General features: G+C 41.7%; 1 protein-coding gene across 2 annotated transcripts in view; it reads right to left on the bottom strand.

The window, feature by feature from the left end:
- Positions 1 to 9,579, bottom strand: part of capn15 (calpain 15) — a 45,500-nt gene extending 35,921 nt beyond the window's left edge. The window contains exon 1 of one of the 2 annotated variants that reach the window (XM_080872370.1): positions 9,292 to 9,579. Coding sequence is in view for 1 of the 2 variants with exons in the window: in XM_080872369.1 (XP_080728495.1) it covers positions 4,960 to 5,138 (179 nt within the window). In the remaining variant the exon portion in view is untranslated. Of the gene's footprint in view, positions 1 to 4,959; positions 5,936 to 9,291 lie in introns of those variants that run through there. The other variant, XM_080872369.1, reaches the window with a different exon arrangement.
- Positions 9,580 to 18,627: the final 9,048 nt, after the last annotated feature.

Raw genomic sequence — 18,627 nt, 5'->3', positions numbered from 1 at the left:
CGGTGAATATTTCACGACCAGCGCTCGTTTTTTGATGGGTGAATCTGTCAGCGGTGGAGACAGCTTCAGACATTTGAATCTTTAAACAGAGGAAACTGTCTGACTGGGTTGCAACAGACATCAGTAATGGAGCAAAGTGAGCGCAAGCAGGAAGCTAGCAGGAAGCTCCAGAATCAGAGAGGAAGAAGGGAAAGAGATGGCAGGGGCACAGAGCTAATCTGAAGTTCCTGGGGGCACCCAAATCTGAAGGGGCCGAGGACACTGCTGACGCAGCTGTGCCTTGAGCCCGGGGGCAACTTCTAAAACAGTTCCACCCCTGTTACTGCGACACAAATCTAACCCGGGAAGGCAGACCAGCAAAAACCACCTGCCACGGGAAAGCACTAGTTTCTACGTGAAACCATTAACATTAACGTGAATTATACCCTTTCTCCATAGGTGTAATTCAGCAGCAGCAGAGTTTTCGTTCTGTGCGAGACAGACAGGTTATTATGTGCCGTCTTATCTTGGGCCCAGTGGAATTAGGTTACTGAACATATGTTACACATTTCCATGGCAACAAGAGTGGGGAAATCTGGAATCATGTCATTTGCAGAGCCAACGGGCGTTTTTGTTTTTTTTCCTCCTCCTTCTTTTCCCCTGCTGCATCCCTGCACTGTTTTCCACAGAAAGCCACGCTGTGAGACAACGCTTCCATGCCAAGTCTATTCTGGTTGGGGACTGTCCTGACGCGGCCCTGTCTCCATCAGATGAGGCAACGGCAAGGGAGAGAACAGGCTGAAATAATTCAGACATAAACGCGGCCAGCGACCATGCTTGTTGAGCCCAAGTGGACCTGTTTTAATCCAATTAAAGAGAGCACAGCCAGTGGAACGCGGTCGCAATAAACGCCGTCATCCATCATGCTGGGACAGCAGAGACTGGGAGCAACTCTGCAGAGAGCAGACACCGACCTTAGGGCCCCCGTAATGCGACGTGTAACGTAGGATGCTAGGAGTATGCGGCTGAAATGCAATGAAGCAGTCACATTTGTGACTTCACACTATAAGCACTGTGATAAAACTTAACTGCGCTGCCGTAATTACAATAGCGTCATGACTGAGATTCCAAAGTTGCATAACACTGGCTTCCTTTATAACATTCATCTTATCTGAAGACAAGCAGTCACATTAACAGAGTGTGCATTTCTCTCCTGTATATTTGTGAGTTTGCTGGCTCGCTAAATCGCTTTGGAGAATGACCTGAAAAGTAACAACGTAAGAAATTCAAAAATAAATAAATAAACTGAAACACAGGCATGTAAACTTTCACACTTTTGGCGTGAGACACCTTTTCTCAGTCTTTTTCACACTGCCACATGAATCTCTCGCAACAAATAAGAGGAAGTCTCAAAGCTGACGCTTTACCCAAAAATCTTTTTCTTTTTTCTCAAGTTCGGCACCACACTTGTACATAAACAGCACAGAGAGCACAAAAGACACAGTTTGTGCCCCATTAAGCTGCCGGAGGCACACACAAAACCCCTCTCCAAAAGTCATTAAACTCTTCTCATATATGTTCAGTTTTTCCTTCATTTACTTTGCTCTGAAATCTCAGATCCATTACAGATGTGAAAATACTAGCTTACTTACTCAAGCATTTTTACTGCAGTAACGAGTAGGTTATAGACCAGAGTAAAGATGTAAATGTCCGGTTTGCCAAAAAAATAAGAGGAGCTGGAAAAATGTGTTAATTCCAGCTGTTTACAAAAGCCTATTTTCTTTTTTTCCTTTTTTTTTTTAATACCTCCAGCATCAGAAAGCCTTAGAATCCTTCCATGTGCGCTTAGAAGGAAGAGAGTTGTACACAGTTACACACTGGACAACAGTCATAACCTCATAGATTGGGATCTAAAGTCACGTACACATATGGTGGATGCTTCAGGCTGTGATGCCTGGGTAAGAATGTGTACACACATATTTACAACCCAATCGTGTGTCAGTCAATAGTTTCCTTCACTCTCATTGGTAGCTGCTTGATTGATTGATTGGTAATTTATTTCAACATGTGAACAATATACAAGTACATTTAGAAAAGAAAACAAGAGAGAGAAAAAATACTATACAAATTACAATGAGTAGCCTAAAGTTTGAGAAGAGTTTAACTTCTCTTGTCCTCCCGTGTAGACAGCCCTTAAACAGAGTAATTTTGTGTATTTCACGTCAGACAGTTGAGCTTATTCTGCAGAGGTGCATGGATATCAACCTGCATGGAAAGAAGGCTGCGGGTGCTGGCACAGCTAATGTTAGACACACTCAGCAGACTGATCAGTGTACAATTTCATGCACTGGGCTGAACGCCACATTTCACATTCAAGCCGCATTTAAAAACAATCTGATTATCGAAGAATGTGATTAAGAGACTCTAAATCCAAATGCAGAGACAACACTTAACCACATTGCTAAAAGTGTGCTAAAATGTTTCTGTCTTCTGGCTTGTTTTCTTACTTTCATCCAAGTCACTTAGTCTGACATTTTTTTCCTCACATTTAATGATTAGTATATTAGTCCCAAAGACTATCAATAGATCTGTTTCCTATACCCTCTTCAATTATCAAATTAGCTACCAATTTACAGCTGCCATGTTAAGATGCATGTGTACCTAATGCAGTAAGTGTCACTTGACGCGCCATCAGATCTCAAACAGTTTATAACATCATGTGGCTACTGTGGCTAGTTCTGTCACCCTCACTGAATTTGAGCTGTGAGCCACATTAACGTCTGAACGACAGAACGCCACTGCTTTAAAGGATTAATGAAGCCAGCAATGCTATTAAATGTCCCATTTTGGGAGTGTGCACAAGTGCACTTATGTTGCACATCTCTGTGTGATAAGTGGGCTGTTATCATGAGTGAACCTTCACAGCTGAGGTGCTGAATCAAGGCACACAAAAACACTTCCCAAAGTCAATGGGGTTTACTGCTGGACGCAAACAAACTGAAATTACTCAAGGACAAGTCTGTTCATGCAGTCTCCAAGGTAGAGGGAAAAAAGAAAGAAAAAGGAGGGAAAGAAAATGGTTTATAGGGCAATATATTAGAGAATAAAGCGTAAGAGAATTGCTGAAGTTTAGCTGGGCTCATGGTGTACTGTTGTTTCTATATTTCATGCTCTGTCACAGCTCAGCAAAGCTTGCCTAACGTTGTTAGGCTCACACAGTGGTGTGTACATGGACAAAAGACTGAGTGAACATGAGAGAGAGGGTGAGTGGGGTAGATGAGAGAGCACGTTCAAGTGGTACGGCAATGTCTTTCTAAAACATCTATTGTCTGTGTGTGCGTGTGTGTGTGTGTGTGTGTGTGTGTGTGTGTGTGTGTGTGTGTGTCCCTCCATGCCTTCCAGCAGCAGACAGAAACGGACTGCATGCACTCGACTGACTGAGAGTGTAGTCTGATTGGTGCTGAAGGCACAGTCTTGTTGCTACAGAGATGCACAAACAAAAGATTCTGCTGAATGAAAAGCAAATAAACTGTATGATGTCAAACTACACTGACAGTACGAGCCAGATTTAAGTTTTAATCATGAATTCAGCAATATTTACGGAGCAATGCTCGAGCCTGGGCATTGAAAAACACGCCTGGTTCCTTATCTTGGCCTACAACACTCACAAAAGAGAGCCTACATCTCCAGACTTCTGCTTCATGGTTAAATAAAACAAAAGAAACAAAAAAAAGAAACAAAAAAACCCCAAGAGAACCTTGAAACAATAAGACAAGGAAGCCTTGACAGACTTAACTGTTAAACGTGGAGCAACTGCAAGCAAAGCATCGACAGCAGTGGGCAGGAATCAAGAAAGATGAAAGCCCAACTGGAGACTGATTGCTGAATAAATAATGACATCCATTGTGGGGAAATGTGATCGGCCTCTCTGAAAATCAATAACTAACAACCAGACCATGATGCCCTGAGTGACTCAGCAACAACTTCAATACACTGCAGACGGTCGATATCAACTGCCTGTTCTTGTTCCGGGAGACATGACCTAAAAAAAATAAATAAATTTAAAAAAAGAGGGAAAAAAAAGGCAGGAGGAAAACTGGAAACACTTCTAAATAGGTTTCTGTGAGGGCGGTTGGGAAGATCAGGCTTTGGAAGAAAGTCAGTCAAAACTGCCAGATGTGCGGCACATTCAAAGCTTCTCACAAACTCCTGTGTGCCGCTGTTCTGACAGCGAATCAGAGATTCAGAAGGCACACACCAGAACAATGGATTAATGCAGCCTTTCTTGCAGATGCACTGAGTGAATCTATCTTATTCATACAAAAAGGAATAGCGTTGTCTCTTCCACAAAGGAGTTTGTTCAGCTACACATAAACCTTTCTCAACCCAAAACTCTGAAAAATCTGTGTTTTACTCTGAAAACTCACAGCTATGTTTGACGGGCAAACTGAGGAGCCTCTAAAACACAGAAAGGGTTATTTTGTGGGTCAACAAATAGATATCCATGATCACACTAAATTCATATTTTAATTAATCCTTTGGCAGGGTTTCATTGCATTGGTTTCACTGAGCCTAGGTCATTCCATCTGCCCATTCAGTCCCCTCTGCCCTGCCTCATTTGCAGCACATACTGTACAGCCGAGCTAGGAGGAGGTGGGATTTTGTTTGACAAATCCGGCTTAGTCAGATTTTGGGTGCATCATAGAAAAACATCAAAATGCAGGCTTTGATTAGATAAGCTTTGATGAGACAGTGGATTTGATCCATAGCTGAGGGGTTAGCGAATCCTCAGTAAGCGTTTCTGTAAGACTATAAAAGAGAGCGCAGCACATTTCTTAAGCCAACAACGCAAATGAGCAGCATCACTCAATTGCAAAAATTAAATACCTCTTTAAGGCTGCCATTAACTGCCCCCGACCCGACCCGAGTGTGCTCAATGTGAGAGAAGTGCTTGATTGGTTAGACAGCGCTGCCCCTTACCTGCGCTCTCGATGAGGCAACGGCTGCTGCTGCTGCCGTGTGATGAAGGTGGTACCCCACACGGGGCTGCTGTGGCTGTTCCTGAGCCAGCCCACAGGGGGTGACGAAGGGTAGGGGGTACTTCGAAAGCCATGGTCCGACTCGGTCTCTGCAGTGAGAGACGAGGCTGAACTCCCCATCACCACGGAGATAAGAAGTTAGTTTCTAAATGTTGTTTTTTCTGTTTTGGGGGTTTTCTTTCTTTGTATTTCCCTAAAGCACCAAATATGACAAGGGATCCACTGTTGCACCCAGTTGGGCACACAGGAAGCCTTCAGAAGAACACAAACAACCCTTATCATGTGGTCTTTGCTTCCCGTTGGCAATTTTCAGCTACGAATATGAAGAATTTCCTCCTTCAAATAACACCAAGGATCCCTCTGGGAAAGAAAGTATTTATAACAAAAAAAGAAAAGAAAAAAAACAGCAACAGGATGGCAAATAGAAAAAAGAAGAAGAAGGGTACTCAAATGAGTTTAACTTGCAGGTGGCCAAGTATCCACAACAGGGTGGAAGTTCTCAATTCAAACAGTAAATTGAGGCAAGAAGCGGCGATTCCAATGGAACAGCTGGCGTCACAGAGGAGAAAATACAATTTTCTCACAGCAAAGCCTTGTAATTCTCCCTTTTGTAGACTTTAAGCTTGTAACACTCTGCACCAAGTCTTCCATAGTGCCACTCATAATTCCTTGCGTGTTCATTCTCACACATCTCCCCAGCCTGTGCAGCAAAAGTCTTGTGCTGCTTCCTCTTCCTTTCACACATGCTCGGAAAAATGTCTCAAAAAAAAGGAAAAGGAAAACGTGTGCACGTAAAAGTGTTCACTGTCTTAAAACTTTGCAGCAACAAAACCAGACACCTCCAAAAAGTGTTACGTTTAAGATAAACTCGCAAAAGGACACCAAGATGACCCCACTGTCCATGAAGTTAGCTGATAATGTTGCAGATTAGTAGTGGCACAGATGATGTTGTAGAAGGGGGGGGGGGGGGGGGGGGGGGGAGAGAGTCACACAAAAGTTATTTGCAAGAAGGAAATCAATGCATCGCATTTCGTGGGAGCAGTGTTGGCAACACTACAAGTATGCAAATAGCCAAGTGTCCCCTTTCAGACATTCAGTCTGACTAACAGCTGCTGTGGAGGTTTACCAGTAAAACAGCCCAGCTGCATTTCTCTCACAGGAGAAAACATAATGTTTGAAAGCGTGAGGAAGGGCCATTTCACACAGATCAATTCGGAAATGTGCAGAATCCCTGCACTTCACGTGAATTAAATCTCAAAGCAACACCGGCCACGGGCGTGTTTACCTCAACAGCTGTCACAGCACGAACATGTTTACAACTCAGTTTCAACTTTTGAGCAATATCCAAGTAAACACCCGAGAGCAATGCTCCGTGTCATGCTGCGGTGCTGTGCCAGCACAAGGACTGGAGATGATCCTAGATTCTTCTGTCTGAGAGTCACAGCTTAATTTCTGTCTGATCCCACAGCCTAGGCAGGCCACTTCAGTTCATCATCTTGCGCTCGGATTTATGCGGGGTTGCCAGTTTGTCATAGCAGGTCTATGCATGCGAAGCGACACAGGGAAAGGAGTATCCCCACAGCCACGGCGTCAGAGACTAACTACATTTGCATGGGTGATTTTAGGAGTATCGACAGTTTGTAAACACCCCGGTGCTCCCTGGTCTGCTTGAGCTTTGATAGGCATCAAGTATTAGCTGATCGCTGTGCCCACGGGTCGCTCGCATGGGATCGGATCCGTAGTTTGGCTTTACGGGTTCGGTGAACGTCACACTAAAAACACACGCGTATGTGAGCTTTCAACTAAGTCCTGTTAGCATAACTGCAAAGCGTTACTCATTTGAAAAAGAAAGAAAAAAGGTGATCAGTTTCCACAGCGGTACACAGGGCCATGGAGAGTAATGTGCATGAAGCAGGAAGCGATCCGCAGGCTTTGGGAGAAGCGTGAATACCCGAAGATGTTTCGTTCGTCCAGGCAGGAGAAAGAAGAAGAAGGAGCACTCGGTCGCAAATTTCACCATCTTCCGCCGGCTCCACTCCTGCGTGCGCTCATCTCATATTTCCAGCGTTTGGGATGTTAGTCGCTGAGCCTCGCTGCCTTACATCAGGAGACATCCTCGCCCCGGTCCCGTTATCGCCTTGGATGTGAGCTTGTTCGCAGTGTAAAAGCCGCTCCTCCCCATAATGCTTCTACATCTGGGTCCCGCTACGCGTTCCCAGCCTCCCATGCTCCCGTTATGTATTTTTCCATGTTTTAAGTCTCCCTCACTGATAGCCTGAGCGCAGTGGACGAGGATGCAATCTCCTCCAGCGGATTACTGGAGTGTCGGTAGAGCGCAGGCGCACTGGCCCTGGCGAGCAGAGCAAAGCTGGAAGGCTGCGTTCAAGAGATTTAAATAAACCCCAGTAGAGTCCAAGCTTTAGAGGTCTCGCTCATTATTGTGAATAGGAGCGACGTTAGTAATGAGTGTGTACGGCAGCACAGGGGCAAGATGAGGCATGCCAGCCGTAGGAGAGCACGAGAATAAGAACAATACACACTGTTACAGCTGTCTAGCCTAAATGTTATGTGTTTTTCTGTTGGTTTCCGGAGACAGATTTCTCCTTTGGTCACTTGCAGGCAGAGCACTGAAGGGTTAAAGCAGAAGACAGCGGTGACTGCAACACTCATCACTGCTCAACTGTCCCTGCACATTACTGAGATAAGCCTTCAAACTTCCCCCACTGCTCTCTTCCACTTCATGTAACTTTGCTGCCCTCATTCCTGATCCCTTCCTCTATCTTTGAACTCAGTGTTCACCAGCAAAATACACACATGAAAACACAGGAGTGGCCAGAACATTAACAGGCTCAAACCACATCTTTTTTTTTTTTTGCTTTTTCTCCATTTTCTTCTTTAATAAAGTTAAGTCTACCTGAGCTACAGATCGTGGAGAGACTGACTGCATGGCCAATTATCTGTCTGGACCTCAGCTTTTTGTAACTGCAAGGGTGTAATCTTCATGACTCCTCAGTGGAATGTGTAAAGACATAAACTGGTTTGTCTGGAAATGTTCCAATTACAATTCCAGTGAACAAGCAAGCCTACAGTATGTAATGCAGCTGCTGATGTAGACTCAAGTCCAAGCTCGACACCGGAGGGTGTTGCTCAAGACCAACTGCTTCTCGCGGAAAGACGTAAACAGGGAGCTTACTGTATTAGTAATACAATTCCATTTCCAAAAATGAAACGCTGCTTACACAACAACACTGGAGTGGTTTCACTTAAGCTCACTGAGTCACACTGACTGAGACAGGAGAAATCATCATCACTGTAGTACTGTAATAGATAGATGGGTTACTAAAGAGTGCAGATCTGGCAAAAAAGAGAGGGAGAGGGAGAAAGAGAGAGAGAAGGGGTAAGAGAGGAAGGAGTCAAGGGACTGCAACCCTTTGTTATGGGTGCACCTGTCCAAGCACCACCTGTTCCACTGCAAGTCAGCACCAACAGCTGACACAGTTAGTGCCAGAGAGCGAGAGACAGAGACAGGGGTGAGAGAGATTAGGTTTCATTTCTAATCTCCAGGGACCCACTGGGGGGAAAAAGGGGAAAGGAGGTGGGATGTGAGCTGATTTTCACAGTACATTGTAAACTGTCATTTCTACACAACCCAGCGTGTTCGGGCTGACACTATATTTACTCCCACCAGTGAACAAAGCACAGCAGGAATAATTAACCCTTCATGATCATTCCAGGTATAAAAACAAAACACCTTTTATTGACACTCTAACGACAAAACTTCAGACTATTGCCACAGTCCAGGCCTCAAGACACACACACACATTCGTAATATTGTCCAACCAGCTGGAGTGCCCACGAGCAAGTTAATGTGTACCCCAGGCTGCAGTATGTCTGGTTCCTGCCTTATCTCCCTCCCCTAACCCTGCTGCCCCAAGCAGGCAGGGTTAAAGAACAAATGTCAGCGCTGTTATGGGGACTTAATGTCTCTCCTTGTGAGGTGAGGTGAATAAACTCCGACTGTTAAATACACGGGGCTCTCTCACATAATCAATCTATTTGTGTCCAAAGTGTAAGCCTGCCAGCTCTGTCACTAAAGCAGCCAGACGAAAACTCTGAACAATCCCATTGAGACGAGGACACAGCCGCCTGCTGCTACTGCCGGGGGGAACCTTACACACAAAGACACTCTTATTCTCAAATTTGGCCGACATTACCGACCCTCCCTGACATTACCCCACTTGGTGAAGTACTCTCAGACACCGGTTGTTCTTACCTCGTTTCGGCTGAAGAGGAATTAATCCCGTTTTCAGTCGTCTGTACGTTAACTTTTCACAGCCATGGAAACGGTAAGTTCTCCCCCGGTTTTGTTCTTCACTCGCCGAGCTTCCCGGTCGTTAGTCAGCTCCCAGCTCTCTGCCGTCGACTCATACCTAACATATCTGTGTCAAACACGCGTATGTGCGCTTATTTCCACTCCGTCGTGTATTATCGATACTGATGCGACCGCGTCGGTTTACCTCAAACAGCTCGGAGAGGAAGGAGGGGGGAATTCTAAAGAGCAAACAGCGATCAAGTCGTACGCTAAATACGTACCAAGGGCTGTTATCTAAAGCTAACCGCAAGTAAAATTACGTAAGAAGAAAAGGAGAATGCCAAAATGGAAAACTCCATTTCCCGTGATTAACGCGGATCTTTCAACAAGGATATCCGGGTACGGTCACCGTCGCCTAATGCAAATATGTAATAAAGATATATTTAATGACTTGCTAAAGCGAGTTTACGCAGAACCTTTAAGATTTCGTGTTTTTCTTTCATTTTTTCTAGCTTATACTGTACAAAGGTCCTTCTTATGATAAATGGTACATTTTAATCTTATTAGTCTCGAAACCAGCTAGCGGCACTGTATCGCCATCCAGTGGTCAATGGTATGAACCACATCTGAAATTATTGTTTCGGACCGTCGGTAGAAGCCACCCAGGCCAGGGAGGCTAATATTGCAATGCAAAAGATATGATCTTCAGCTTTACAGGCATAGCATTCTGACCACTGCCAAATGAGTGAGTAACACTGATTATCTCTTCAGTATCTCTTCAGGACTATTAGACCAGAGTTGTCAAACGTATGCGAAATAATTTCATCTCAATTATTAAAGGGACATAAAATGCTACACATATAAAGGCTACTTTACATCACTGAGCCCTGCTCTCAAAAATTGACATACATGTCACACTGTCTGTGAAGCTGGATTTAAGAAATACGTGTTTAAAGTTAACGTTTTAAAAACATGTTTAGCGCCATCTTCTGTCAACAAGGAACGTGGTTGGTTGGTTGTCTAATGTTCGAGTTTGTAAAGCACCAGTGCCTATCAGAGGGGAGAGGGACAATATCTGGTTTAATGGGTTTCCCCTCCAGTTTTGTTATTTAAATATAGACGAGTGGTATCCACAGAAACATCAACGGATCCTCTTGTTCATCCGATGACACCTACACAGACATGTCGGGAGCAGAAAAAGGACCTCTCATAGATCCTGAAAGGGCAGGTTGCATCACACAATTCATTGAATCAACAGCAAAAGAACACCAAAACTACGCTTCACATCTGAAAAAGATTGTAATGAATCTCCTACTCTGTCTTGTTTCCACCACAATAGAATCGCACGTCCTGCACAGCTCTATTTCTCAATGTGCTTTGAGACCAGTTTTCCATCAAAAATCTCTATTTTCTGCACTATTCACTTGCATACTACACACCAGTCTACTGTTGTGTACAATGTTGTCGATCGGTGGTTTTCTTTTCGTGTTTTCCCCAAAAATGACCTCTGACAAGAAAGCCTAATTTCTGCTTTTCAATACTAAAGAAATTTTTTAACTTTTACAAATTATGTCAAATTGCAAGACAATTACCTATGTCTCTAATAAAACCTCTGTAACCTCTGTAAAACCTCTGTAAGAAATTTCTTTCATGCAGATACCTTTGCAGATTTTAGAAAAACATGGGGGGGAAATGTAAGCTACTTGAGGAAAAAAACAAACAGCTAGAAGAGGAAAACCATATATTGAAGCATGAGAACGTGGATATGGTAAAACCTTAACAATGCACACATCCAAGTTGTGTTCGAAAAGAACAGAAGTAATTTCAGAATAAAAAACATCTGGAAGAGATGCAAGAATTGGAGCACAAATACAAAGATCTGGAAGAGAAGAATAATCTTTATGCAGCTACAAGAGATGGACAGCATAAAAAGTCAGCATGCACAGCTGGAAGAAAAACATAAACAGCTGGAGCACATATACCAAATAATGGAGGGAAAGATGCATCTGGAAGTGGCAGAGCTGGAAGCGAAGTTGAAAGATGCACACACAATACATGATACATCATGATCATGATACACATGACTACAAGCAATTTCAGCAAAGCAAACAAATAGAAGAAAAACAAGAACTGCAGCAGAAATGTAAAGCATTTGAGATGAAGAACCAACAGCTGCAGAACAGAAATGCAGCAGGAGAAAATAAAACAAGTGCAAGATTACGAAAAACTGGTAAAAAAGCACAAAGAAGTGGAGGCCAGAAATTCTGAAATACTCAAAACATACAATGAGAGGCAAAATATAAAAAAACAGAGAAACTCAAAAGGACAAGACAGAACAGCTGCAAAATTGTGCAGTGTTTTAGCCGAAGAATAAAATAAATAATGTAGTTTAAAATAATAAACTGTGGAACAAAAACAGAACTCGTGGAACATCAGAAGAAAAAGAAAAAAGCTTCAGGCTCTTCAGATCCACATCAGGTGACGAGGAGGAGGCCAAGAAAAAAAGCAAAGAAAGGAAAAAGAAGAAAAAAATAAAATGGGAGAAAGAGCCGGAGAAAAAGAAAAAAGGCTCCTGGTCCTGGGTGACCAGAAACAGGAAACATTCTGCTGACAAGAGTGCGCACGAGGCTGCTGGGGGTTCAGCAGGCTGGACAACAGTCGCTTCCACATCCCTCCTTTCTCCACCTGGCCTCCATTCCATTCTGTTCCACTTCTCCATCTCTTCCTCCACCTCTCTTAAATCAACGCTCACTGATCTTTCTCTCCATCATCATCCATCATTCACCATATCCACCTTCCAACTGTTAAATAATAATAATGATCCTCTTGTAATTTGCTAAAACTATAAGTGTACTTTCAGGGCGTAGCACCGCGGGAAAGAAGGACACCTTTTTGGGAAATCATAAGGATGGTGCAGCATTTCCAACCTTTCATCAGCCTCTAGAAATGATATCAGTGATGAAGTTACTTTGGTTGATATGGTTGATGGATTTTCCCCATTAAAGAATAGAGTCATCAACATATAATGTACACATCAGAATAAAATGAGAGTTGGGCTTTAACAGAATGTTTCATTTTGATGGTCTCAAATCACTTTAATGAAACCAACAAAAACAACTTAAAACCTAAAAACATACAAACATGGTTCACACACACAACATCAATCTCTGATGTCCTGTCCTCTCATTGTTTCTGCTCAATATTATTATTTCTCCCATTTCAGAATCCAGACAACAGCAGAGAACATCTGGTAAAACTGTGTCTCTACAGTTTTTGGGGGGGATCTTCCTCACATTGTTTCCTGTGATTTCTTTGTTGCTGTGTCTCTCTCTTTCTTTAACAATATCAGTTCTCACTGATGAGTTCTAACCTCGATGTCCAATTATCCTGCACGCCTGAGATTCATCCATTCATCAGCATCCTGCAAAAGTTAAACCTTGTATCTCCTCATCATGCTGTGACAGATTTGTCATGCGTTGTTTTTCATTCCAGCTTGTTTCCACTTGTTCATTGAGTTTTATGGCCTAGTGAGGACTAAATCAGGGATACCAAACTCATTTTATATTGTGGGCCACATACAGCTAATTTTTATCTTAAGTAAGCCATTTCTCCGCGTGATAAAGTGGTAAATAAGTTTAACACCCCTGTATTAGAACAAGAAGCAGAGCTTTGAAATGTCCTTTAAGATGCCTGGAGAATTATTCATGAGGACTACTTAAAGAAGATACAAGATAGCCTGCCTAAGGGAATTCAGACTGTGTTGAATAATAAAGGCGGTCATGCCAATTATTGACTTTGAAGCTTGTTGGAATTGTATACTCTGCATGGTCATGGGCGATCAAGGCTTATTGATGCATTGGGGAGTTAAAAGGCTGCCCCATGTGGTTGAATCGCAGAGACAACCTACTGTACCTCAAACTGCTAAAAAAGTTCATGCTGGTTCAAACAGAAAGGTGTCAGAATACACAGTGCATCACAGTTTCTTGTGTATGGGGCTGACCCCATTACAGTGAACCCATTACCAGATCCTGACAGCTTGGTATTAGGCTTGTAAGGACAGAAATCACTCTTGGTGATGATTATATTATGCATTTCTTCAAGACAAATTTTGTGTAAGTGTACTGTGGTTCTAAACAGACAGAAATTTAGAGGAGTTCCTGCGCTGCAGATCCGGAGTAAGTGGGATCACCCTTAAAAACAACCTTCAGCTATGATTTCTATGTAGCTCATATGTAGTTCACATGTAGCCCACATGTAGTTCATGTAGAAACTATGTAGCCAGTAGACATCGCAGAATGTGAGGTAACATGTTCATGATGGCTAAACATCTAAGATAATGAGAAGTTGAAACTACCTGAACATAGAAACTGGACAACAGGAAGTATCAGTGTATTGTAAACTCTAACTCTGAGTCACACATGGTAAAAGTTTAATTAGAGGTAAATATTCTTCCCATCACCATAAAAAGACATCCCCAAGTTGTCCTTGATCACAGATGCAGATGTAAGCAATGTGAAAAAAAAATCTAATAATTTAAACAGGTGTTACTGAATGAAAAACTATTAAAAACTAAGTACATCCTTTCTGCTTCCATAGGAATTAAGCAGGTAAGTAGCAGCCAGGTGCTGCTAATCAAATGCACTTGATTAACTGATCATCAACAAGTTTGAGCACCTCTATAAGCAGCAGCATTTGGTAGTATATTGGTCTGAAGCATTCAGGTGTGTGTTAATACAATGATTAATACCAAATGGTTAAAAAAAAAAAAAAAACAAGCACAGCATATCTGCACGAACGCCTCATACGAACTGTCAAACACAAGGAGGAAGGTTGATGACTTGGGTTTGTTTTTCAGCAACAGCACCTAACCACCTCGCAGTCACTGAGTCAACCATGAACCCTCTGTATCCCAAATGATTCTAGAGTACAATGTGAGGCTGTCTGTCCCGACAGCTAAAACTTAGCTGAAACTGGATAATCCAACAGGACAATGATGTCAAGCACAGCAGCAAATCTACAACAGAATAGCTGAAAGAGAAAAGAATTCTATTCAATCTCCATTGAAATGCTGTGATGGGACCTTAAAAGAGCAGTGCATATACAACTGCCCGCAAACCTCAATGAACTGAAGCAATGTTGTAAAGAAGAGAGACCCAAAATTCCTCCACAATGATGCAAGAGACTAATAGTCATACAGAAAATGATTACTTCAGTTTTTGCTGCTACAGGTAGACCTACAAGCTACTGAACCATGGCCTGTACAAAGTTTTTCACAGGAATACAGAGTCTTGTATAAGCTTTCTTTTTCACCTAACCATAAAACATATAAAACAGCCAATAATTTTGCCAAAGGAATTACAAAACCTAAAGTACATGAAATGAGACTGCCTTTGTTGTTTATGTTCAGCCTGAGCATACTGTAAATTGACTGTAATAAAAATGTTCTATAATTGCTCTATATAGAAATATTCAATACATTTTAAAACCTTGAGTTAGAGAAAGCTGTAGCATATATAATAATACTAATGATGCATTATATGGCATCACTAGGCCCTTTTATATGCCAGGTTCTGTTTCAGTGCCCAGCAAAGTGTGACAGCTTGTGTTTTCTGCTGTCACACTTTGCTAACTAAGACTAAAGTCACTTATAACTGTGTCCTTCCATAACCTCACCCAGCTTGCTGTTCCTGGCAACGACGCATTGCCTACATATAAAAACTGTGATTAAAAACATGATGATTACGGAGGGGAGGCTGATAACAACCTGGTGAAAGATGACAATGTCAATTGACAGTGAAGAACCCTTGACCCTGACGCCATGGCTTCTACAATAAAAAATCAGATTTACTCTTATTTTAAATAAGTATATATTATATGGCATTATAATTGTTTCAAAAACATTATATTGGTGATGGGTCATTATGAACATTAGAACAATTTACTGTTGCTTGACTTAGACTTACAAGTCAGGAAGCCTAATGTGGCAGAGACCATTCTTACAAAACATGTTCCCACTAAACTGAAACTTTGAAGCAAACAAATGAAGGGAACTAAAGAGATTGCAATACTTCAAATAAGGCTGGTTCAAAAAGCAAGTCAGTCGACACAGACTCGTGTTAATTTTTATGGCAGAAATGAACATATTTACAGCCTGATTTTTTTTTTTTAAAGAAAGGATATTGGTCGGATATTGATCTCCTGCATTATTAGAGACGTAAACGCTAACAGTCAGGTGTTTCATGTATTGGCTGCTAGACAGTCCTAGACATATTCTAATGTGCTATATAAATGAATTGGAGCTCTGGTAAGAAATATTGATAAATTAGTTGACTTGCTGTGCAGTTCATTTTGGTAACAGATTGTTCAAGAAGTCTGTTTTATATACTGAAATTCTAGTTTTTCTAATAGTTGAGCTAATTAGCAAGTATCTGTGCCTGTACACTGAACCTGCACAGTCTGCTGACAGATCTTGTTAACCAAGCTTGATTGTCCCCCCTTCCCTTACCCCCCAAATTAAAATGGCAGTAGCCTTAAAAATACAGTTGAGGCCACATAGAAAATTGGAGCCCACAAAAAAGTGCTTTCTACATTTGTGTTCTAATGTTACTAATGGAGATCCTTGATGTGTTACTTCAAAGAAGTCTCCTTTGGAGGTGAAAAAGATGCTTTTCATTTTTTGTACGATAAATTCATCCATCATATATTGTCTGGAAGAATCTTCAGTTATTAAGGGCTTTCTCTTAATTTATCAGTCAGCTGCATGTGTTTCCCCCGTATATGATAAAGGCATTCATATCAAACGACAGTGAGACACAGAAGCTTTGCAGGATTTGATGTTTGCCAGACGAGAATGTTATTCTGCAAAATCCTGGATTAAAAGGCAGGAAATATGGTGCAGAGGGTTTCTTTTTTAAATATGACTTTAAAAAAAACAAACGTATTCAGCTACTTCAGCAGTGTTTAGGTTAAAATATTAAAATTAATGCAAAAGTAATTAACAACCAACAAAAACTACCATCAAGGTATGTTTGAGGTCAAATAAATCATCCCAAAATAAATAAAAGATTGTGATTAGGAGACAATAAAGTAATGAATAGTGATAAAGTCTGCTCCCTGCAGCTAGGTGCACGCACACTTGCTCCATCCACTCTCATGTAAAATATTACATCCAAGTCATAAACACTATCAAACATGGATGCTAGCTAGCTTCCTGGTTGATTAAATTAAGCCAATAGTCTAAAAACTTGCATTCTGCTGCAAGGCCACCGGATGGGGAGATATGGTTGTAAAAAGATTTCCAGTCCTGTAGAATTCTATGGGGTAAATATTTTCTTTGTTGATTGCTTCAGTTCTTGAGATTATTGTTATTACTTGGGAGTGAATTGTGTTTAAGAATGCACTGCACACCTAGCCTTCAACCTTTGCTAAAGTAATTTGAACACTGTAAGATTTTGTATAGTCCTATTTATGGTATTAGTATCAGTGCCAGCTAGTGGCACGCTGATGCTATCTAGTGGTTAACAGTATGAACCATGTTGGCTCCAAAACTTAATGTTCTTTTAAAATTAAAGACAAAAATATAAATTTGTAAGTAGCTACCTACAGTGTAATTATGTACTTTGTGATATTTGACAACTTTGCATACCATATCTTGTCATCAGACTCCTATTATTGCTGATCTACAACTTTACCTCCATAAAGCTGGTCTCAGGAGGGACTCTGATGACTTTCTTTCTTATAATTTTGACCCTAGTCTTTATTGATGCACACTCACAGTCACACCTACAGCCAATTTAGAATCGCCCAGTAACCATGGCAGGAAGCTGGAGTATGTGGAGAAAACCCACACAAGTACAGGAAAACTCCACACAGAAAGGGTAGAAAGCAGAGGAGAAAATGTGTTTGTGGGAGAAGAATAAGACAAGAAGAGGTGTGTGTGTGTGTGTGTGTGTGTTTCAGTGAACAGGAGATGGGTCAGCTAAAGGGTCAGATGGGTGTCTCAGGTCCTGTGTCAGGTTTTTGCTGCTGCTGTTTTTTTTGTTTGTTTGTTTGTTTTTGTTTTTAAGGCAGAGACCTCTTCTTTTATCCTCCACTTGTCCAGTTTCTTCAATTGACTATACCAAGATATACCAAGTTCTTGGCTAAAAGGTCTTTGAGAATCACTTTAAAAAAGAACTACTAGTTCATGCCGGTCAAACTGTTATGTACGGCATTATTTTTTTGATTCAGTGAAAGGAAGGGCTCACTAGTTCGCTCAGTCTTCTGGGGGAGCAGAGAAGGAGATGAGAGACAGGAAGGAGACAAGAGCAGGTGTGTGTGCATGTGTGTGTCTGTGTGAGGACACTTAATTAAACATAATCTTATCCTTTTCAATAACATCATGATAATACACACAAAAGCTGGTGAGTGCACTTCAAACATTTGTGTAAATATATTACACATAATATACAACATGATTGTTACTTCCGTACAATTGTGGGCATTTAAATTAAAAACAAACAAAACACATAGCTAGTTTTGATTCAGTACGCTAAACCCTAGCATGGCTGGGTTTACCCTTTACAAAATGTCTTGTGTTGATGAGTTAGTGAAATAACTTTATCACTGTGTCTTATGATACAACATACATCCTCTTTGTTGTTGATACTGGGTGTAACCGTGTATATCTTGCATCTGTCCATTGCCAGCTATTTTATTTTTTACAAATCCAGCCAACTCTCAAGTTAATGTGCTTTTTTCAATCTGACAAGCTTCAGTTTTCTGCATTCTCTTCAGCGTCCTCTTATCACCACACTGTGCCAGTGTTGCTGTGGCCCTTCCACTCCATCTTAGTCTGCTGTCCCTTTAAAACAGGGGAGAGATGTAAATGTCTTTGGAGTAAAGGGTAGCATGTGAAGCATTCAGTTGAGTGAGTCTGGATTCTTTTAATGTCTGTGTCACTCGGGTTGTTTGAACAAGGAAAGTTCAAAGGATTAAGCCGATTCGCTAATGAAGAAGCGGGGCAAAGTCTAAAACCCATTAAACTCTTATTAATATAATTGTCCTGTCCGAAATCAATCATCACAATTGACTCTGGCCTGGAGACGGGGCACAAATAGTGGCTTCGATTTTGCACTAAAAAAAGCGGTAAATATAATGGGATTAAAGAAACTCGCTAATTATAAATAGCATACTGTGTAATTTTACGGGGGGGAGAGACATGTTGCCACCAGCAAGGAGACACAAAGTTGAAATCCGGTGGATCACAGTGATTTATCTTCAGGGTTGAGCTAGGCGGAGCGAAGCATCCCCCCCGAT

Source organism: Rhamphochromis sp. 'chilingali' (assembly GCF_963969265.1).
Source record: "Rhamphochromis sp. 'chilingali' genome assembly, chromosome: 22".
NCBI classification, from domain to species: Eukaryota; Metazoa; Chordata; class Actinopteri; order Cichliformes; family Cichlidae; genus Rhamphochromis; species Rhamphochromis sp. 'chilingali'.
The sequence above is the reverse complement of the archived record's forward strand: the minus strand, read 5'-3'. Positions and strand labels throughout refer to the sequence as shown.